General features: G+C 35.0%; 1 protein-coding gene across 1 annotated transcript in view; it reads right to left on the bottom strand.

Annotated features, from left to right (window-relative positions):
• Nucleotides 1-1813: 1813 nt before the first annotated feature.
• LOC144969062 (required for meiotic nuclear division protein 1 homolog) overlaps nucleotides 1814-25000 on the bottom strand; it is a 24203-nt gene continuing 1016 nt past the window's right edge. The window contains exons 2-11 of the mRNA XM_078908067.1: nucleotides 19717-20235; nucleotides 17378-17492; nucleotides 15931-16003; nucleotides 13937-13976; nucleotides 11638-11738; nucleotides 10450-10639; nucleotides 8771-8847; nucleotides 7027-7147; nucleotides 4233-4349; nucleotides 1814-2215 (exon numbers count right to left, since the gene is read on the bottom strand). Of these exons, the coding sequence (XP_078764193.1) occupies nucleotides 2108-2215; nucleotides 4233-4349; nucleotides 7027-7147; nucleotides 8771-8847; nucleotides 10450-10639; nucleotides 11638-11738; nucleotides 13937-13976; nucleotides 15931-16003; nucleotides 17378-17492; nucleotides 19717-20205 (1431 nt within the window). The 5' untranslated portion in view covers nucleotides 20206-20235 and the 3' untranslated portion in view covers nucleotides 1814-2107. The remainder of the gene's footprint in view (nucleotides 2216-4232; nucleotides 4350-7026; nucleotides 7148-8770; nucleotides 8848-10449; nucleotides 10640-11637; nucleotides 11739-13936; nucleotides 13977-15930; nucleotides 16004-17377; nucleotides 17493-19716; nucleotides 20236-25000) is intronic.

Consider the following 25000-nt stretch of genomic DNA (forward strand, 5'->3'; position numbering starts at 1 on the left):
CTACTATTTATTCTCATCTGAGTCGTGAGTGGTAATATGTGTCAAATGCCTTATCCAAGGACACAAAGTGAGAGCCAGAGTTTTGCAACCCATTTCAATCATCAAGTCATTGACCATACTTAACTACAATAGGACACCATACTGTCCAAACAACATTACATATTATACATCCATCTTCCAACCAAAGTCAACATACACTCATGACCATTGCCCCTCACTACACACAATAATAACCATATCACATCACATTGCATCTACTAATGACACATACTGTTCATCTCTTGCCATTTTTGTATGTCGTGTTGAATATGTCCCCTCAGAAGCTCATTCACAGTACTAGAAACAACAAGACAAGTGATAGACACATAGTCACTCCTTGCTATTACAATATATTTGTATTGCTTCTCAGGGACTTGCCATACACAAGTCATTGACCATACTTAACTACAATAGGACACCATACTGTCCAACCATCATTTCCATCCCCAAAAAAAACTCCCACCCTTTGCCCCCCTCCTCCCTCCAAAAATCACCAAACACACACACACACAGACACATCCTCGTACACTGCTTTGTTGCGTTTAATATGTCTGAAGCTCATTCACAGTACTGAAACAACAAGACAGTGAGACAATCACTCCTGTATTACTTTTTGTATTGCTTCTCAGGGATTGTATTACACCAGCAACACTTAAGGGTCATTTCAGCTAGACCAGTTAAAAGGAAATAGTGGAAAATTTAAATAGTCAAAGACGATAGAGTTTAGATGTACTGATGTTTTGTTTTTAAGGGTTTTACGGCGCTTGCAACACATTTAGGTCATATCAGCGCCAGTAAAAAGGAAGAAAATGGATAGTAAAAAGTTCTAGAATTACAATTAAAGCACCTAAGAAAAGGTAAGATGAAGGGGAACTGGGAACAAATTGGGATCAGATGTAGATTCCAAGAGCATACCAATAATGTACTTAGTCTGAGATCACCTATAAGTCTCATCCGGACACAAGCACAAAATCCAACAGAGAGGAATACACTCAAATGCTTACATTATACACTAAAAATCACAAATATAATAATACATAACAGAGAGATGATTTACAAGGAAAAAAATATCATCTCCCAAAACAATAACTATGCATTTGACTGTTTCCCTCCCAGCCAAGACTCCAACCAGGGCCAGGACAAAATCAAGTAACCTCTTTCAAGACAAAGACAGAAAGCATGTTGGAAAACAGATATAAGGGGATAGAAGACACAGTATGGACCTCCCTGCCCGCTATGGGAGGTCAGGATCCCCACCCAGTAGATGTGCTGAAAAAACCCCCAAGAAAAAAAGGCACGTAGACTAGTCAGACAGAATCAATCCTTACTTACAAGTTCCAACCAAACAAGCAGAAATATTACAAAATATAGGATATATATAATATAATGTATGCTATAGAGAGATGAATTACAAGGAAAAAGCTTGCCTCTCACAAAAAAATATAAATAAATATGACTACTCTTCCCTTCTTGGCCAAAGACTCCTAGAGATGGCCCAAGTGAAACCAAATAATCTCCTCTTCTAGAATAAGGATACAAACCCAATTAGAATGGACAAATGAGTTAGTGGGGGAGGGGGGAGGGGAAGAGGGGGGGGGGGGAAATAGAGTAGATAACACAGATATGGACTGCTGTAAATTCTTACTTCCTTGTATGTGACTGAAGAATAAGATTGAAAAAGAAAGAAATAAATAGTGCAGCAGCTAACTTGGATTAACAAACTTCATTGACAAAATAAGAGATAATGGCACATTTGCTACAAATATGTAGTTCATTTTTTTTTTTTTGGTTGTATTTTCAATTCATAGATATAGAACAGGAGCCAAAAAGTTTTATCAGCTATCTTGTGTTTAAGTTTGTTTTTTTTTAAATATTTTTTTCTTACTGGCTAGAAAACTTTTTTCTTCAAATATGGAAACATCAATGATAAAATTCTTATAATTTTCGATTTAATACTATTTGGCAAGTTGAGGGGTCATTTCATTCGATCAATATTTGAAGTAAAGGTTTTCTAACCAGATTGAAAAAATGCGCTATGTCTGTCTGAGTCCAGAGATCTTGTCTTGCCTCAGTCTTTGGTGGGAAAATCACTGGTTTCATCGGTCTCTGTCACAGTCTTCACTGATGGCTTCCAGTCCATATAGTCTCTGACAAAATGGATCACCTCAAATACAACCTGTGAAATTGAAATAAATTTTGAAAAGATTGACTACGATTCCATAAGAAAACTGTAACTGCCCTTAAATAGTCATGCAGCCCACTTCCCACTGACATTTAACAATATAGCTGAACTTTCGAATAAATTGAGTCAATAATAACCCCCAAAAATAGTTATTCAGTTTGGTTTTTTTTACTTTTTTATTAATTATTAATTTTTTATTAATTTTATGATTACTTATTTATTTTTATTAATTTACTTTTTATTAAGTAGCATTATGGTCTGAAAAGAAGGAGGTGGTAATTATAGTATGTGGCTGATATTTTAAGTCATTGGGTTTTTTTTTTTCTATCAACATTTCATTGAAAATGGGACAGTGTGGTTCAGCAGTATGGTCTTTGCTTCAAACCCGAAAGGTACCGAGTTCGAATACCCATCTCCCTGTCCCCCTGTGTAGCCTTGAGCAAGTCACCTCGCCCTAGCTCACTTTGCTGCGCTGCACTGTGGCTGACATCTGGGTTATTCCAGTCTTCCCTTGGAGTAGATCCTAAAGAAAAATTTCCCCTTACGGAATAATGATTAGGGGTGAAAATTAAATATTATTTAAATTTTTCCTTTTTTATCACTGCATTAATAATATTCCTTTTTACAGAGTGGTAAATATTATATATTTATATATAATATATATATATATATATATATATATATATATATATATATATATATATATATATATATATATATATATATATATATTCTCAACTTGTTCAATACGAATTTCAGTTTGCAAAAGCATTTGATAAACTTTCAAATAAAATGAGTAAGAAATTGAATTGTTCACACTAATTGCCACTTAATAATCAAATTAAAAAAGCAGGTGCATTTGTGTTATAGATGAGAAAAAAAATATACAAATGTATATTTTACCAGCAATAAATAATTTATTCATTCAATTCAATTCAATAGTTGTCTACACATTGGGATGCTTGTCAGCTTTTACCAGATTTATATTGAATACTAAGCTGCAGGAAGCTCTGGATTGTACAAAAGTAATGTACAAAAATGAATATGCCAGCTTTAAAAAAAGAACAAATATATTAAGTTCTCCATGAGGAGCCGTCGCCTTATATCAATAAAAACAAAGACAACACGTCACCTTAATTCATTTTTGCCACATGGTGTTCAAATTTTTAAAAGCCCAACTGTGATCTAAATTGAATACTATCTTTTAAATATACACTCACAAGTTCGGAATAAAGGCCAGAGGTATGGCCTATCTCAATTTATTAAATTAATATATAAGGCGTTGCTATTGGTTCTTGGTTGTATATTTTTACATGTTTGTACATTTGCATATATATGTATACATTGTCGCCATAGATTCTCAACTTTGTGTTTATACATTTTTATGCATGCCACGTCTGTAAACGAATTTCCATTTTTTTTGGATGAATAAAGTATGTATTATTATTATTATTATTATTATTATTATTATTATTATTATTATTATTATATATTATTATTATTATTATTATTATTATTATTATTATTATTATTATTATTATTATTATTATTATTATTATTATTATTATTATTAAATTACCAAGAAAGTTTCCAACTCAAAACTCTTCTTCTTCCAATAACAAAAACAGTTTAACCGTTATTAACCCTCTCCTTACCAGCCATTTTCAGAATTTTCCCCAAAACTTCACACTCACCCAACACAAAAAACAGACATTTCTTATTCAAACAGAAAAGCAACAAGCACATTCTATACATAATATTGTCTGACAATATGGGCTCTATTACAGAATGTCAAGTTTTTTTATAGCTATAGCAAAAAAGAATTAAATCTGGATGAGAAAAGTGATGGTTACATGGTTATATCGTAACAATTGTGACGATTTTCCAATACGTGGTAAGGAGGGATTATGAATACAACACACTTTAAAACTAGGCAGGCGGTGGAAAAGTTCTTAAGAAGAAGTCTGAAGAAGTTCAAAAAGGGAATAATGAGTGTAAATTTATTTCATACCTCAACCATAATCAAAATGATAATCATGACTTCTAGACGTATGTGATGCTCATCACTAAGATGATGGCTGACCAACTCAACAAGCTCGCGGCAGTGGGTCAGTTTTTCATTGATCACCTGAAAATAGAAAAGAAACAAAATAATTGTAAAAAAGCTGAAATTTTAAGTCCAATAAAAAAAAATAATCAAAACAGAAATAATTTGATACATGAATTAGGGCAGATGCTTTAGAAGTTACAAAAATATGAATTTCTTTTAAAAATATATTGATCAATTATTTTTTATGTCCAGAACTAAGAACAGATTAATGTAACCTTACCTTTTTATATTTAAGGAAGAGGTTCTGTAAAGTTGTTCAAATTTGAACTTATGATTTGACAACTAACTAAATAATGAAAAACAAATTTGGTACATTACTCCACAGAACAGATTATTATTACCATACCTTTATTTTTTTTTTCCTTACAGAAGGAGATTACATAGTCTGTTCTGTTTAAGAACTTTGGATTTGAAAAGTAAAACTTAAAAAAAAAAAAAATAGGGGAATCCTTGGTATTCTTTATGGTAGCGTCAATTGCCAAGGACCTTGACAATTGTCAAATCGTCAATTGCCAAGGACCGTGTCAGTTTATCAACTACGCATGTGTACTTTTAACTGCCACGGAGTACCTTTAGTGTCACGAAGTGATGCATTGCCACAGAGTGATGTTATGTATTAATAATATTAATATTAATTAATACTCTCTTTTACTCTTGTTTCTCTCTGTGTGTCATTTTCTCTTTTTTTCCTCTATTACACACACACTCTCTCTCTCTCTGTCATTTTCTCTTTTCCCTCTCTGCCATTTTTTCCTCTGTGTATGTATTTCTCTGTCATTCCCCCCCCCCTCTCTCTCTCTCTCTCTCTCTCTCTCTCTCTCTCTCTCTCTCCTCTCTCTCTCTCTCTCTCTCTCTCTCTCTCTCTCTCTCTCTCTCTCATATTTCCTCTTTTTGTTACGGACCTTGCCAGTTGGTAGATCATCAACTATTTACTATTAATGCCACGGATTGATCTTGTTGCACAAATGTTTTACGTTAATTATTCCGTATTAAGACGATGTGCAGTATATTTCCTTTAAAATAAAGGAAATCTTATTTTTCTTTTTTAATCTAGGACATCTTGGCAGGGATTTGCCACCTCGTCCTTCTGTTTTTTTTCCCCCGCTGAATCCGAAATCAACAGTAATTTTTGTTTGATATTATTTTAAATCATCTTGGAATTCGTGAAAAGACATAAAAATTAAAAACAAATGCCAACAAGTGTGGACTTGATCCTTTCCACAACAAAGAAAAGAAAGTGACGGGGTTCGAGATTCGTATGCGCGCAAATCGAGGCTTGACTGAAATCACCACATGCAGCTGATTGAGGCCCGACTGAAATCACCACATGCGGCTGAAGAGTTCCAATTTGACTCCTTGGCAATTGATGAACCGTCAACTACCAAGGACTCACTCCTTGGCAATTGACACTTCTATTCTTTATTTACATCTTTAAAATCTGATAACATCCATTTTAAGACAACGTGTGGCGGCATTAAAAAGTTAATCACAATGACATTTTAAACTTTTGAAGATAATATGTTTAATGAATCTACATACTTTAATCATTTTTTAAAAATTGACATCACTATCATAGCTAGAAGCTGAGTTATCATTTAGAGTTGGTGTACAAGAAAATCTATAAATTGAGAAAATAACTAGAAGGTGAAAATTGTAGCATGGTTCTTGATTAGATATTTACTTATTTATGTCTTATACTCTTAATAATTTGAAACAGTAATATGTACCGAAAATTGCCAAATTCATATTGAAGCTTGATTATAAACTTTGAAAGATGTTATTGATGTAGAGCATTTACTGGGTTTAAAGCCCATAAGCTCTTAAACGATATGACACGGTATAAGATGGAATCAATACATTGAACAGAGAAAATTGAAATTGACATTACTTTAATGCTTTTTTCATGAAGAATAGTAATAGGCTTTTGATTTGAAACAGTGAAATCTATAATAAAAAGTCAAAAACCATAAAATTTGAGTCAAATGATAAAATTACAACTTGTGAAAGAGGCATTTGTGACTGATATTCCTGGGCCACTATACGATCTGTCCAGACTATTAAGACATCGTCCATCGTGGCTTGTACTCTTGAGCACATTGCCGATCAGCTGTCTCGACGAATCACGACCCTCTGCAATGCGCATGAAATCTGTGTTGCTTTTAAAATCACAGTTGGCCATTCTTAGGTTATCTAAATAAGTCATTCGTTGTCTTCCTCTAGCTCTATTTCCTTCGATCATCCCAGATGTTACCAACTTATTAAGACAACCAGACAACAAATCACAAATTATCATCTTCAAAATAAGAAGAAAAAAAATTTATCCCTATCTCATCTCTATTCTGATTATTAAAACATCGTAAAATAACTACAGATGATTGAAACATCACTGTAGAATGAAAGGGCAGTTAAAGGCTAGTCGACAAATGGAACCGCCTGCCAGCAACAGTTGTCGACGCCCCTTCATTACAGGCATTCAAGTGCCGTCTTGATGCTCATTGTGAAACAGAAAAATACTGTTTGTAAAGTGAAATTCAGACACCTCCTTCCACTATGTGGCATGCCCAGTTTTGAGAGACGTGAATTAAATATGTTCATGAATGCACAAGAGCAGATAAAAGGCTGCAAAAGCCTACATAAATCTGGACTTATATCATATCATAACATAACAATGATACGATTAATAACTAGTCCTGACCTTTGTCCTCTTGCTAATGCTAAGTTGGCTACACAAGCTTTGGTAGAGAGGCTCCAGATAAGCTCTATCCCAGTAGAAGTCAGGGGTGTCCAGGAGGTCTGAACTCAAGTTGATTAAATGCCTGGAAAGGAGAGAGTGAGCACGACAAACTTAATAATAGAATATACAGAAAAATGGGAAGGTGAGAGGTTGGGGGGGGGGGGGGGGTAGTTAGAGGAATACAGTAATGCTTTAAAATATAGCCTCTTTTCCTGCAACCCCCCCCCCCCCCCCCCCCCTTCCTCCTTTCCACAACGCACACAAATATATTTAAAGTTTCTCATCTATGAGTCAAAATTTATACTAAGCTCCAAGAAGCTGTGAATGCTCTTTAACATCAAACAAAAATATATCACTTCGAAAAAGGGAACAAATTTTTTGTGTCATGACAAGGACCATTTTGGACCATTATCAATATTAATCTTAATAATGCTATCATTAGTACTGTGATCTGTCCCCACTGTAGTGATCATCATTAGTGTCAGTATTATACCCTTGTTAACAGTTATTATTGTTTTTGGTATTAAAATTACAATCTTTACTATATACTTATCATATCTCTTGTTAACATTTATTATTGTTTTTGGTATTAAAACTACAATATTTACTTTATACTTATCATATCTCTTGTTAACAGTTATTATTGTTTTTGGTATTAAAATTACAATCTTTACTTTATACTTATCATATCTCTTGTTAACATTTATTATTGTTTTTGGTATTAAAATTACAATCTTTACTTTATACTTATCATATCTCTTGTTAACAGTTATTATTGTTTTTGGTATTAAAATTACAATCTTTACTTTATACTTATCATATCTCTTGTTAACATTTATTATTGTTTTTGGTATTAAAATTACAATCTTTACTTTATACTTATCATATCTCTTGTTAACATTTATTATTGTTTTTGGTATTAAAATTACAATCTTTACTTTATACTTATCATATCTCTTGTTAACATTTATTATTGTTTTTGGTATTAAAATTACAATATTTACTTTATAATTATCATTACTAACGTGGGAACAATGTGATGCACAATGTAATTTTTCTTGTGGATTAATAGTCGTATCTTAAAACCGTCATTCACTTAAAAACAAAAGCAACAAAAAAGGTAATGCAATACATAGAATCCAGAAAGCTGAAAAGGTAGTCTTAATTAATCATTGTTTACTACTTGTGGCATACAAGCAATCACATCTTTATGGAACAATCTAACCTTAATATTTATAGTGTTGTATCCACTAAAAAATAATATTTTAAAATATACTTCACACAGCATTCATATTTGACTATTTTTTTATTTCCATTCAGATATCAACAATGTGAAGATGTACATGAGATGAAACCGTCGTTCACTTTAATATTTTAATGGCACTTCGAGCACCACATGTTAATGGTACAGAATGATTCCCTTTGACTAATTACTTTTTTGTATTCCTAGCGTCTACCATTCAGTAACAAGAGAAATGTAGGGTACTACTTAAGCAAGTCATTTATTGATAAAAAAGGAGTCAGGGCATGGAGAAAGTTATTTATTTATGCAATCGAAAACAATGTTTGTTTGTGAGTTCACAAGAAGACAAAAAGAGCTTGTAAATTAATAATAATAATCTCTTTTGAAAATAATTCAAGATGACGCAATAAATTTTTTAAAAAACAGGTCACTTGATTATACAATAATTTACAATTTTCGTACCTAAGAGACATAAGCTCTCCTGATTTCTTGAGCAACTGACGCCGGGACATGCTGATTTTGCGACCTTGTCGGACATCCTGGAATAAATGACATGATTTGGGATATGAAGTATAGAAATTGTCAGTCCCTTCACTATAAGCTGACCTGCCTAAATAATCCATATCCTGTTTAGTGTTTAAAACGTTTTGAAATTAGGGTCATGGGAATTTAACCAGTTTACCGCCATACTCTGGAAAACATGTATTTAAAAATTTGGCCCGAAAACTTGCCCTTCAAATATAGAAATGACCCTCATCTTGACAATGAACTCTCAAACCTGGGTCATTTTAATTGAGCTTTATTTGAAGAACTAAGAAATACTGCAGTGTCCTCCGTACTAAAGTCACAACAAGATCCTGACAGCCTCAAAACTCTGGCCCAGGACCGTGACCAATGGAAACAATTAACAACATGGATGGAGAGAGCAGCTATACTCATCGACCATGACTGAATCACACAATTCTCAGCAAGTGTCATTCAGACTGCGAAGCTTACTACTACTACTACTATATTTTATTCTGGCCAAATTTTTTAATACATTATTTTCCAGAGTATGACAGTTAATTGGTTAATATTGTGTTGTACAATGCTGGTGTGCTTCTATATTTCACTGTATTGAAACACTTGTGATAAATTCTCACAAAACTGGAGGGCTAACTGATTCAGCTAGTCGGCATGTATTGAAGGTGGCTGTGAATAAGTACAATAAGTAAAAATAATTTTTCCTTCATCTACATCTACTGTAACTATTACTCAGTTTATCAAAATGTTATCTATATTAATAAAACATTAAATCTGTGTGTGCGTGTGTGTGTGTGTGTGTGTGAATGTGTGTGTGTGTGTGTGTGTGTGTGTGTGTGTGTGTGTGTGTGGGTGGGTGGGTGTGTGTCTATGTATGTGTCATCTACAGGAAAAATCAGACTACTTTCTTCTATGTTCATTTACATTTCTATCCGTCTGATGCAAATTTTGACCAATTTTAAAATGGCCATTTTATAAAAATTGTCAACCAATTTTCTTCAGACTCTAAGATCTACAATCTCATTTTAAACCTGAAACTTAGAAGCCCAGTAAGCAGTTTCTCTCTCAGGAGAATTATTGTCATTTTTCTTTGCCACTGTTTTTGTCTTTGTTCAGTTTGTTTTTGAAAAGAAAGGTAGAAGTGTCAGTGATTAGTTTTACATCAAAGATGAGGCAAAACATAAAACACAAGGTAGTGATGGTAAGATGAGTTTTGTGTTTTAGGTCTTATTCATCTTCCTCCCTTTTGATAAAGGGGAAACCTGAACCATTTCACTCTGTTAATAAACTGGAACTGAAATCTTAGCTCATCGTAGTTTTTCAATTTGTTATCAGAAACTAAAGGTAAAGTATTTGAGGCTCAAGGCTTTGTTGAAAAACTTGCAACATTTTAAAGTCATTTCAACGCTAGTAAAAAAATGAAGATGATGATAATAAGAATAGAAATATATATAATTACGATAATAAAGCTAAGATCATGTGTCTGAAAAAAAAAAAAGAAATGAAAAGAAAAGTCAAGGATATATCACAGGACATGAATGAATATTCAAAAGAGATTTCAAATTTGATTATATGTTTTAAACAACAGCTTCAGTTTGTGATATATACAATTTTCTCACCTCTGTGACGACTTCAATGGAAGTGACAAATTTATCCAGAGAAGCCTCCCAAACAGACAATTTAACAGACTGCGACATGGCATTAGACATGGTGTATAGTTCTAGAATGTGGTCATTACTATTGGTGCCTCCAGCCTCGTCTTTTCTGTCCTTTAATTGGATTACATCCTCGAGCACCGCTGTTTGACCTCTGGTAATAAATGCATGAATGTCTGTAAGTAAAGGCTGTAGATTTCAAATGCAGGCAACCGTGAGTTGTTTATAATCATGTTGGTGTTGATTATGTAAATAGGAAGAGTGGTGGTGGTGATGATGATGATGATGATGATGATGATGATGATGATGATGATGATGATGATTGAGCTTTTTTCAATATAGCGCAATATCCACTAAATGTGCTCAAAGTACTTTACATGAGGTCCCTGACCAACAGCAACATTTAACATGTAGAACGAATCATGACGCCTGTTAGGCGATATTTCAAATTATTTTTTTCTGACAGAGACAACGCTGTCAACACCCAGGTGCTCATTTTACACCTGAGTACGGTGAGAGAATGTGAGTAAAGAGCCTTTTCCAAGGACTCAACTATGCACCGAGTGAGGCTCGAACCCAAGACCTTCCAATCCGAAAGTGAGTGTCATACCACAAGACCACATAGCCGTACGATGATGATAACTGTATTGTAGTATCTCTATTATGCTCACAGACACTAATAAGCGAACATACCCATAACCTTCACTCCCCAAGACCTTAATCCTATTATCTCTTCTTTTTGAAATGAAGATCAAAATAAATAAGACTTGCACATCGTGAACTGCCCCTCGTATGACACACTGTACCGACCACATGCATACACCGTATTTTCTGTTAATACTCACAATAGAGTGCACACTAAAAATGCCAAATACTCAATCTTCCCTTCCTTTTGTGCACACCTCAAGGCACATAATAATAATAATAATAATAATAATAATAATAATAATAATAATAATAATAATAATAATAATAATAATAATAATAATAATAATAATAATAATAATAATAATAATAATGATGACGACGACGACGATGACGACATGATGATGATAATATTAATAATAATAACAATACTACCAATAATAATAATACAATAAAATCTCATTATTTAGAAACATTTTGTACTTTGATTTACTAAGCCCAACTCACGTAATGTAAGAAAAATCTAGCTCCTCTCTTTCAGACAGAACAACAGCACCAGGATACGGTGCCTCACAATATTTCATCAACAACTTCAGAAAAGCACCTCTCTGAAAAGCAAAGTGAAAACTTGGTGATCATTGAATAGTTTCAAATGGTTACCAACTCAAATGATTGTGGTGTCAGTGTTGATGAAAAAGTGGTGTTGAAGACGATGGCAGTACTAGTGCATTGGTATTAGTGGTGATGATAATGTGGTGTTGATAGTGGTAGCAGTGATGATGTTTTGGTAGTCGAGATGATCAAAATGATGATGTGCGGCTATGTGGTCTAGTGGTATGACACTCGCTTTCGGACTGGAAGGTCCTTGGTTCAGGCCTTGCACGGCGCATAGTTGAGTCCTTGGAAAAGCCTCTTTACTCACATTCTCTCACTGTACTCAGGTGTAAAATGAGTACCTGGCCATTAATGTTGTTTCTGTCCGAAAAAATTGTAAAATCGCCTAACAGGCCTCATGTCTCGTCCTACGTGTTAAGTGTTGCTGTTGGCCAGGTAAAGCGCTTTGAGCACGTTTAGTGGATATTGCGCTATATAAAAGCTCAATTTACAAATACAAGCCCAATTTAGATGATGTAGTGGTGGTGGTGGTGATGAAAGAGGTTGTAATAGTAGATAATTATGGCTGTGGTGCTAGTAGTGACAGAGTAAGTGTTGATGACATATTTGAATGTCAGATAGTCACCTCCTCACATTTTTGTCTTGAAGCAGTTCCTGATTATATTTTTAGCGGTAAATTGATCAATATCAGGAAATTCCCAAATAAACAAATTCTTATCATAGATGAGCTCTGAACATTGTAATGAATTTCTGCTAATATCATGTCTTTTAAACTCCAATAGTTGAGATAAATTCCTTAAGACTTAGAATAGATTTGCTTTTTGTAACTTTGTCATCTAATGACATCCCAACTTCCCCTTTATCTAACAGATATAGCCAACTGCTTCGTCAACAGAGAATGCAACATATATTGTGAAATACCTGTTTAGAACATTTTACCCCCAGTGTCCAAGTTGGACAGAACAAACTTTGCACACGATAAGTGAACAGCATTGCCATACTCTCACAAAATACTTCTTATTTTCATTTTGTTCAGAAAATTTTTCATTCCAATAATTATCATTTAAACCAATCCTCAAATTTTAAAAAATTCTCAAATGTTAGACTTCAAAATTGAATTTAAGACTTATTTCAATCAAGTGACATTTGAAGTAAAAGTTTTCTGTCAAAAATAAATTTATGTATTTTGTCAAGTAAGATACAGCAGTGCAAGTCACTTAAATAATTCTAACTTGTGAATACACACAAGTGTAAATAAACTATTACTATTAGTATGTGGTAGCAAGTCACTTAAATAATTCTAACTTGTGAATACACCCAAGTTTAAATATACTATTACTATTAGTATGTGGTAGCAAGTCACTTAAATAATTCTAACTTGTGAATACACCCAAGTTTAAATATACTATTACTATTAGTATGTGGTAGTAAGATTTTCTGTCGGAGTTCAAGCTTGGCGCATTGAGGGTTGACATCAGTTTATTGTTTATCTTGTGTTGTCAACAAAAATTACACGGTGGTGAGATTGATTTAACTTATTTCCAATTTTAGAAAATCATTAATTCAAATGTTGCCTAAAATATCATAAGTATTGTTTAAGTAATCAAAATATAATTTTGTTTGTTTTGTTTTTAAAAGTTTTACGGCGCTTGCAACACATTTAGGTTATATCAGCGCCAGTAAAAAGGAAGAAAATGGGATAGTAAAAAGTTCTAGAATTACAGTTAAAGCACCCAAGAGAAAGTAAGACAAAGGGGAACTGGGAACAAATAGGGATCAGATGTAGATTCCAAGCGCATACCACTAATGTACTTAGTTTGAAATCACCTAAAAGTCCCATCAGGACACAAGCACAAGATCCAACAAAGAGGAATACACTCAAATGCTTACATTATACATTCAAAATAAATATAATAATACATAACAGAGAGATGATTTACAAGGAAAAAAAATATTATCTCCCAAAACAATAACTATGCATTTGACTATTTCCCTCCCAGCCAGGGCCAGGACAAAACCAAGTTATCTCATTCCAAGACAAAGACAGAGAACATGTTGGAAAACAAATATAAGGGGATAGAAGACACAGTATGTATCTCCATGCCCACTATGGAAATATAATTTTGACTCGATATACATTGTCATGCAGGCAATAAAAAAAAAAATCAACATAAAATGAAATTTGAAATACCTCAACTTCCGGCACACACCAGAACACGACTGATCCATCACTATTGACATTTGGAAAGAAAGAAGAAGAAAAAAAAGGCAATATTTCAAGTACGAAAGAAGAAGTAATAAAAACTAAATATCTCAACAAAAACTTCTTTATTTTCCTAAATTTAGTGCAGTATGATTATAAATAACTCTTTTAAACCAAAAAAAAAAAAAATTTTTTTAGAAAAGTCTAAGAACCAACTCTTTTCAAAAATAAGAATGAGTGAATTTGTTAAAGTGGTTACACATAGCAACTTGAAACTGATTTATTTAAAAGAGAAGAAGAAGAAGAAGAAGAAGAAGAAGAAGAAGAAGAAGAAGAAGAAGAAGAAGAAGAAGAAGAAGAAGAAGAAGAAGAAGAATATAGAAAGAAAAGTAAGGAGGTGAATTTCAAAACTTGTTTGGTGACATCAACAATGAAAGTGAATGAATATTATTTTTCAATCTATTGAAAACCTTGGATCGCCAGGTAAAAGTTACTTCACAAACTCTCAAGGCATTGTTTTATAAGGCAAAAAATACATGTATTTCCCTCTTTAACTTTGATGTAAAAATAAGTTTTCTCTCTGTGATTAAAATGAGACTAAGGAGGTTTTGGAAATCACCTCCTCAAATACAGTGCAACCTCTGTAAAACGACATTTCGGAATAATGACAACCTCTGGATAACAACATCCCTGAATGATGACAACCTCTGGATAACAACATCCTTGAATAATGACAACCTCTGGATAACAACAACCTCTAGATAATGACATCCCTGAATAATGACAACCTCTGGATAATGACATCCTTGAATAATGGCAACCTCTGGATAATGATATCCCTAAATAATGACAACCCTTGGATAATGACATTTAATAACACCCCTGTTTAGTGGCATCAATATGGTGATAATCGGCAGTAGACACAGACACTTGATCCAAATATCAAGCTAAACAGACGACATCGTTTCAGGCCGTCATCATCTCATACTCAGTCAATAAAAAGCCTACTCATAGCCAACGAGATCACTTTGTTACCGACCAATGCAAAAAACGTGTTTACCTGCCAATCTAATAACTTTATCCCTGTTGCAATTCGGTCAGAAACTTTTATAGAATTCTCTTGGTAGGTAATGCATGGGGTACATAGAAAAACAGCACTATCCAGGACTGCCAGATGGCTACAACTACAGGCCAAAATTGGGCAGACAGAGAATCATGTTTGAATTACAGGTTTTTATTTCAAAATATAAATTCTTTTTTCAGTAACAAATTGTTTACTCGTCTTTTCGATTTTTTGTTTTATCAAAACAGATGAGGTTTTCAAGAGGGGTAAAAAAATTTTGAAGTGCTTGGCAAAGTGAGATTCTATTTGGCCACTTTTGAAGTCAATATTGACCACGAGGACCTCTGACTATCTGGCAACCCTGGCGCTATCGACAGTGTCATTATCGCTGATCGCTGGCAACCACGCTGAACGAATCAAGAAACAAGATGTGTTCTGTCGTATGATGAAATGCCATGTAATAAAACAGCTACACTCATACCAGCCCCAAGCCGGGATAAATGACTGAGGAAAAATGGCACTCAAGCACAGTTTGCGATAAAAAAAATAACAATGCATATTGGAAAATGAACAGATAAACCATTTGACAACAAGAAGAATACACGTTCTGACATGGTCGGGACATGGACATGTCTTATGACAGGCATTGCATCTTTTATTATTACAGGTCTCACTACACCCCCTTTTTCTGCCATCTTGAAAACAGCGGATTAACAACACCCCTGGATAACAACATAATTTTCGGGTCCCGGGCGATGTCGTTATCCAAGTGTTGCACTGTATTTGTAAATGAAAAAAAGAAGTGAAAACAAGTCAAAGAACACTTTTTTTTAAAAAACAACAACAAAACAAGAAATATTATAAAAAGTTACGATGAATAAAATCTTTTTTGTTCAAATGATATGCAATATTAGCTTACTCAAAGACAAATATTTCTTTGGGTCTCTGTTCCACATTGTATTTCCCCCTGACATGTAGTGTATCAGTAACATCTGTGTGGAGAAAAAAATCAGTTCAAATGATTGATAGGAAGCTAACATACAAATGTCAGTTATGAAGGTTGATTCAGAATTTTGATAAAACCCTTGCTTACCCACGTTCTGAATCACCAAATGGGCAGTAGTCGGTGTCATCTATACCAATGGTCTCCAACATTTAGATTGGCATAGATAAATCGTTTGATAATTCTACTGCGACCCTCTAAAAAAGAGAGTCATTTATGTTATAGACTGTTTTGACTGTTAACAATTTTAATTAATTTTATTTCTATTATTATTGTTACTGCCACAGCTAAGGAAGTCGAAAGATGTGAAGAAAGACAAGGAAGCATTCATAAACAGACTTGCAGAGAAAGCAGAAGCAGCAGCGGCAGGAGGACACATGAGGTACCTTTATCAAACTACCACGACATTTTCTGGAAAATATGGGTAACCACAGGTACCAGTCAAAGATAAAAATGGGAAAACTATTTGTGGAAAAGAGGCTTGATCTAAGCAATGGAGGGAACATTCCAACTGCCTTCTGAACAGACCACTGCCAGACAACCGGCCAGAAATTTTGCCTGCAAGGAATGAGCTATCAATTAGCTATGATCTACCACCAATTGTAAAAAGGGGGAAAAGCTGCTGGACTAGACCAAATTCCACTGGAGGCTATAAAAGTTGATGCTGAAAGAAATGATGAGGCCCTTCACCCACTCATTGACAGAATCAGGAAAGACAAGATTGGAAAGTAGGACATCTTGTCAAGTTTCCAAAGAAAGGGGACCTCAATAATTGTAATAATTATAGAGGAATTACTCTTCTCTCCATCCCAGGAAAGGTTTTCAACAGTATTATTCTAGAGAGAATTAAGAATGCAACAGATGCTAAACTCCGGGACGAACAGGCAGGATTTCGGAAAAACTGTTCAACCACCGACCAGATTGCCTCTTTGCAAGTCATAGAATGGAACTCTCCTCTTATTGTCAACTCTCTGGATTATGAGAAGGCTTTCGACAGTATTGACAGAGCAACATTGTGGAACATTCTGGCACATTATGGAATCCCTGTGAAGTTGGTAAACCTCATTTAAAGGAAGAACAAAGTATTAGAGATACCAGTCAGAACTTTTTCATGACATGTAAAAAGTGTGCTAATTGTTGAGAGGGTTTTATTTAGCACGTATTGTAAAATGAGATTGTGCCTTACTTAAATTCATAATCTTTTCATCAGCAATGAATCTGCACACATTATATTTTTAGACTTGTACTCAACCAGTTCTGATGACATTTTAAAGTTTTCCTTTTTATTTTATTTTGTATCTTTTAAACAATAATCTCTTGAACGCCTGGTATAAATTAAATAAACCAACAAGAAGCAACAAACCTGTCGGTAATTCTCCAATAGAGTATAAACCTTGCTTCAACAAAATTTTCCTTAAAGGTCCCAAATTGATTTCTTCACCCAATGCATACGCAACAACATTATTCAATTGACGAGTCTGGAACAAGAAACATAACAGTTTAGAAATCAATTATTAGCTTGCTGGGTCAGTCACAGGTTTGAACCCCACTTCAGTCACTTTTAGTTATTTTTCTGTGGACAATGATAACTCCTCCCCCCCCCCACCCCCCCCCCCACCCCCCCCCCCCCCCCCTCAATTCTTTCATTTGTACAACATAGGTGACGTTTGTATGATGGATCTATATTGTTGATGAATTACCTGGGTGCCAGTATTTTATGATGTTGTGCAAGAGGTTGTATATATGTTTGGATTTTTTAATAAGTTTGAAATTGGCCGATAAATCTAGAAAAGCGCTCGTGAGATTGATGATAACTTCTACCAATCATTAGTTGGGATGGGATGGATACCTTCCAGGGAAAGATATAGAATCCCAGACAGAAAGGTCCCTTTGATTGTAATTTTTAGATAAAAGAAGATTTGATGATCATTTTAATAAATTATATTAATGGTGTCATTTATAATTAAAGGATCATGCAAGTGTATTTTTTTTTTAATAAAAAAATTGAGCTTTTATATAGAACAATATCCACTAAACGTGCTCAAAGTGCTTTACAAGGTGTCTCTGGCCAACAGTGATATTTAACATGTAGGACGGGACATAACACCTGTTAGGTGATATTACAATTTTTTTCGGACAGAGACAACCCTGTTAACGGTCAGGTACTCATTTTACACCTGAGTACGGTGAGAGAATGCAAGTAAAGAGCCTTCACAAGGACTCAACTATGCACCTAGCGAGGCTTAAACCCAGGACCTTCTGATCTGAAAGCGAGTGTCACACCACAAGACCACATAGTCGCACAGTGTATGATAATGAAACCATAAGAGATGTCTGGTTGTAATGGTTTCAATGTGCATATTATAATTACCATCAGAGAGATTATTCAAAAATTTGAACAAAGATGAAAAATATATGATTAAATCAAAACAAAACTTGTGTTTTTACTTATCATCTTATCAGGAGTCCCTCTTGCTCAATAGTAGAGCACTACCTGACAAGCAAAGGAAGCAGAGTCTACTCTGAGCACAGTCTGTCAACCAAGCAGTGATGGGAAACTAAGTCTATCAGATTTGGCAGAGAGCACCTCAATGTCAACTTCAATTATACAAGTCGCAATGTCGCAATTCCATGCAGACCAAGATCATTGCAACTATGAGTGTGGCATGAGCTCATCTATTTTTTCTGTCAAATTCCATTTGGTTAATAAAGTAATGTGGCAGCAGAGATTAATATCCTATCCAAAGAAGACTGTTTTGAGCTCAAAAATCAGGATAAACTCTGGCTAAATGCACTTTATGGCTCTGAAAGGACTTCTACTACTTACATCTTGTAAATGGACCAAATGGCAGTTCTATTAATTTAATGCTCATCCACCTTGGCTTGTACTCTTGAGCACGTTGCCAGCCAGCTGACTCCACGAATCACGATCCACTGTGGTGCGCATGACATCTGTGTTGCTTTTAAAATCACTTTTGGACATTCTTAGGTTATTTAGATATGTCATTCTTTGTCTTCCTCTAGCTCTCTTTCCTTCGATTATCCCATAAGTATTCATAAGTATTCTTAATATAATTTTTGGCCTGGCTCATTATGCTGATTGTTCTGTGTTGGTCACAATCAATAGTTCCTTGTTTTTTGGGGATGGTAATGAATCCCGATAATCTTAAAACATTAGGGAGTTCATCCTATTTATATATGACGTTTAAGGCTTTTGTCAGAATGTTATTCCCAGATCGTCAAGGGCGTCAATCAATTCTATTGATAAACTATCTTGGCCTACCGCTTTCCCCTTTTTCATATCTTGCAAGCAGCTTCTCGAATAATCTGGGGACCAGTGTTCACAGTTTAGGTTTCTCTTTTATCATCCGCGTAAAGATTTTTTATGTATATTGCCCAACGTTTTCCACTTAGATCTTGTATTGACTGGTAGAATTGTTTGGTGTTCAATTGTTTTAGTTTTCAATTCTGTGACATTCAAGTTCAATTATAATCTTCCTTTGCTCTCTTACACTCATGTTTCATTATCTTATTAGCTTCTTTATATGCATTGCTGTTGCGTTCTAGTTTTCTTCTTTCATCCATCATTTTCAAGATCTTGTCATTCATCCAAATTATTGTCATTCAAATTTAATGCTATAGTTCTGTTATCTTCATATTTATTCACAAAAGTCAACAGATATATGATTCAAAGAAACATACCTTTCCTTCATCATGAATTTTGGGAATCCTTTTACGGGGAGATCTTTTCACAAGAAGGGCTGACTGATTCTTCAGAAAACCAGTGCCAAGCTGAACCCCTTTGGTTGAATAAAACAGACTCTGACCACGATGAGGTGAAGCTGATTTCAACAAGTTTTTCCCTACTAAATGTCCATCAAATATAGAGGCACTTGTGAAAAATTGTTGTTTCTGATTTTGCGTGCAAAATGATGATGAATACCTTTTAAAATTGGAGTGACTAAATAATCTCTGGGAATGTGCGTTTTTTTCTATAAATCTACCATGAACAATGTTAGAATATTTATTTCCATTTAGATATCGTGATAGCTTCCCACCTATGAAATCAGAAAATGAAGGCATAAAACATAATTTCTCTATTCCTCCAAATAATTTGGAAAAATTTCGACAAGACATTAGCTGAGTTGGTACTCTCAGATTAAGAAGTTTTGATGTAGAATAATTTGCCATTCCTACTGCATCCAATTGAATTTTCTTCACCTGAGGATGAATGAATACATAAAAATCAGTCATGAAGCTTAAGTTTACTTTTTTTTAAATTAAAACTAAAACAAATACACTTGATATAAATGTGATTGCAAATTTTCCAAGGATTATAAACAACAATTCCATCATTTTCCTAATTGAAAACTCTTATTTATAACAGTTCGACAAATGGATGATGCCAAGTCTGCAAAGATAGATCATCATCAAGCCCTACTGCAACCTCCTCGTGGTGTCGAACGGTAACAGGTCAAGCTGGCCAACTGCAGAGGGCGACAAGAATAGGCAATGGCAAACCATTCTTGTAACTTTGCCGAGTTAACTGCATGAATAAGTCCAAAAAGTTAAACGGTGACAGCGTAAAGGGAGCATGTTTTCACGGAAGACTGCTGCCTCGCTCGGTTGGGAGCGTGATGTTCGTCAGGTCACACCGAACCGTCAGCCAGTTACTAGGCGAAATAAATTTAACAAATGTGACAAAACCAAAATTGGGACATGGAATGTCAGGACCTGTGCCCAAAAAGGAAAACTAAACAACATTCTGAAAGAAATGAAACGGCTCCAAATAAATATTCTTGGCCTGGCAGAGATGAGATGGAAAGAGCAGGGAACCATGTCAAAACAAGAAAACAACATGACATATAAGATCATATGGAGTGGTGGAACCTCTTTCCAAAAAGGAGTAGGGATGATCTTAGACCAAAAATCAACCAAATTTTACAAAGGGCACGTAGCAATCTCAGACAGAGTTTTGCTGGTTAAGCTAAGAGGACCTGTAGTTGACACCAATATTATTCAAGTTTATGCACCAACAGAAGAGGCGACAGATGCAGATATGACAGAGTTTTACCATTCACTAGACAAAGCAAAACGAATGTGTAAATCACAAGAAGTCCTTATGGTAATGGGGGACCTAAATGCTAAGATTGGCAGAGGCAGAGATGGTGACATAATCGGACCACATGGACTCGGAGACAGAAATGAACGAGGAAACATCTGGGCAGATTGGTGTAGAACAAATAAATTAATGATTTCAAACACCTGGTTTCAACAACACCCAAGAAGAACCTGGACATGGCAATCACCAGGGACAGAGCAAGGAACCAGATAGACTTTATAGCAGTATCATCAAGATTCAGAAATGGCATATTAAATTGCAAAACCTACCCAGGCGCCGATGTAGACAGTGACCATGTCCCAGTTGTTTGTACAGTAAGGATAAAGTTTAAAGCTATTCAGAGAACAGCTGGTAGAATAAAGAGGGATTACAGGTTATGCAAAGACAATGGCATACAAACAAAAATGAGAGAAGAATTTGAAAATGCACTCATGATACAAAGCCAAAGTGAACCTGATAATGAAAAATGTGAAAAACAATTTGATATATTCCAAAAGTGTGTCAAAGCAACTGCAGAAAAGCATTTACCAATAGCTCAAATAAACAGCAAAAAGGAATGGATGACAAATGAAATTCTAAACCTATTTGAAGAAAGACGAAAATGCAACAGAGGGTCTGCAGAATACCAAACATTGAACAACCACATTAAATCCAAATGCATCGAGGCACACGAGAACTATCTAGACTGGAAATGCTGCGAAATCGAAAGAGAATACAAACCCAACCCCCAACAAGCTCACCAAAGAATAAAAGAACTATCAGGGAAAAGGAAAAGCAAAGCAGCAGGAAGTTGTATCCAAAACAAACAAGGGAACTGCTATTTGAAGAACAACATATAGAAAGCCGATGGGTAGAATACATAGGCGAACTGTACAATGATCCAAATAGAAATGAACCACCACTGAAATTCAAAGAACCATTAAGCGGACCAAACATCACCAAAAGTGAAATTGAACATGCCATGGAACGAATGAGGGATGGTAAAGCAACAGGCCCTGATGAAATATCTGTAGAGGTATTAAAAAGCCTAGGAGATCTAGCAATTGATGAACTTCACATATTATTCAACAATATATACAATACTGGGAAAATTCCAGAAGATCTCTGTAACTCTATTTTCATAGCAATACCAAAGAAAGCAGGTGCAGTCAGATGCGAAAATTTTAGAACTATAAGTTTAATAAGCCACATCAACAAAATACTGTTGCGTATAATTATCAACAGGCTAAGGAATAAGATTAACCCCGAAATCGCAGAAGAACAATATGGATTCCAACCTGACAAAGGGACAAGGAACGCAATATACCTCCTCCGTGTTTTAAGTGAAAGAGCTATACAGGTTCAGACCCCACTATACCTCTGTTTTGTCGACTACAAAAAAGCTTTTGATAGAGTACGCTACGAAGAAATACTAAAACAACTGCACTCCATTGGCGCTGATGAGAAAGACCTCAGACTCATGCAAACATTATACTACACCCAGCAGGCATCTATCAAAATCGGAAACTCTACAGGAAATTCCATTCCTATTAAGAAAGGAGTCCGTCAAGGGTGTGTTGCCTCACCAGATCTGTTTAATCTATACCAAGAAACAATCATGAGAGGCATAAATAATATGGAGGGAATAAAAGTGGGAGGTCACAACATAAATAATATAAGATACGCAGACGATACGGTACTCATTGCAACATCAGAAATCCAACTTCAAAAGATTGTTGACAAAGTGGTAGTAGATAGTGAAGCCAAGGGAATGGAAGTGAATATCACCAAAACGGAATGCATGGTAATACAGAAAAACCCCGAAAACAACAACACCTGAAATATAACGATTCACGGCGAGCAACTTACCAACGTAGAAAGTTTTAAATACCTAGGTTCAATAGTGACAACAGATGGAAGATGTAACCGAGACATACGAGCAAGAATAACTCAAGCCAAACAGGCCTTCATGGACCTGGGAAACATTTTGAAAAACAAACAGATGTCGTTCGGGATTAGATTCCGAGTCTTGAAGTGCTACGTGTGGCCAATCTTGTTATACGGATGCGAAAGCTGGACTACAAATGCAGAAAAACAAAAGAACATTGAAGCTTTTGAAATGTGGTGCTTGAGAAGGATGCAGAGAATATCGTATACTGCACACAAAACGAACGAAGAAGTGCTAAAACAAACATACCAACAAAGGAAACTAATGCCCTTAATAGTGGATCGACAACTATCCTTTTTCGGACACATAGTAAGGAAAGATAAGAATGAATACCTGGCAAGTTGTGGAAAAATACCTGGTAAACGCGCCCGGGGGAGACAAAGAAAAACACTCATAGACCAACTGAAGGGCTTCACCAGCCTAACAATCCAAGAGCTGTTTGAAAAGGCAAGAGACAGGGAGGAATGGAGAGAGATAATTCATGCAGTATCCGAAGCCTGGACCAGGCATGGAACCTAGAAGAAGAAGATTTATAACAAAAATTGAGTGTTACTCAAATGCTTAACATGTTTTATTTATTTGTTTTGTTTCATTTTTTTAATAGATTTTTTCTTTTTGAATGAATTATCCACTAAAGGCGCTCAAAGCCCTTTACACGGATTTCAAGCACACTTAGCATTAACCTTTAAAAAAGGAGACATGACACCTCTATAAGGTGCAAGGCGATATTACAAATCTTTTTACAGCGACAACGATATTACTGCTACTGGCAAGGTACTCATGTTTATTCCTGATTAATGGTGAGAAAATGTAATGAGCCATTTCCAACATTAACACTGCAGTAAGGTCCCTGTCGCCACCTTACTTTCTCAACCTGAGACCACAGCCAGGTGTTTTTATAAGTTGCAAAGCTAAACTAGATAGAGAGAGGACATTTAAAATCAACATCAAACTGAAACAAAAAATCAACAAACTCAAGTGACAGAGTGCAGAGTTTGGGGCCTAAAAAAAGATAGCTGAGTAAGAAAAAACAATTTAACTTTGAATCACATTTTTGAATATTTGGGTTTTGTTTAATTTTGTGCATTTCTTGGACTTATCTGGGATTTAATTGTGAAAAAAACCGTGATTAGGGTGGAGTTTGTGTATTTATTCAAAGTCTGATTATCTGAATTTATCGATGTAAATTTTAATTGTCTTCTTATTTTTCTTCTTTGTTCGGGCAGCCAACGCCATCATGCTGGTGGCAAGTCGTGCCGAGCCATGTTGTAGACGATCAGAGCAGAATTTTTTTTAACCCTCTTCTTACCAGCTCAGAGCCACAACCATGGCTTTCCTAGGAGACCATTCAGAGCCACGATCGTGGTTTAGAACCTAGCTTCTTTATCGAGTCTGGTTACATCATTTAACTATCTCTGGCCAATAAAATCTGCTACTCTCCACTTGCTGACAACAACAATGGATTACGCTTTGTTGTTCTGTTCTACAGATGTCAAATGATTTTTTCTCCTCCCCCCCCCCCCCCCCCCCCCCCCCACCAAAAATCTATTTCATTTTTAATTTTTTTACTCACACTTCTCCCTCAAATAGTAAAAAATGAACACATATATTGCAGTGCTTTCATTTTTCCTGTTAAAAACATGAACATTGTTGTTTATTTTTTACATTTTCTTTGGAATTGTAAAATTAGGTACTTTGGTAAAAAATTCAAATTGGATTGAGCTCAATGAAACCTATATCATTTTAAAGTGCTTTTCAACACGATTCTAATGATACCAAAATTGTGAAAATCAGATAAGCAGAAGAAAAGTTATGTTAGTTTAAAGGCTGAAAAATGGTCTTCTATTTGCCTTTGTTATTTACTGACGGACTTTGTGACCTGAAAAGTGTTGCATTTCCGGTAGTAACCACCATTTGGATTTCAAAACTGGTCTAAA

Source organism: Berghia stephanieae, chromosome 3 (assembly GCF_034508935.2).
Source record: "Berghia stephanieae isolate SIO BIC M18660-M18661 chromosome 3, UCSD_Bste_1.3, whole genome shotgun sequence".
Taxonomy (NCBI): domain Eukaryota; kingdom Metazoa; phylum Mollusca; class Gastropoda; order Nudibranchia; family Aeolidiidae; genus Berghia; species Berghia stephanieae.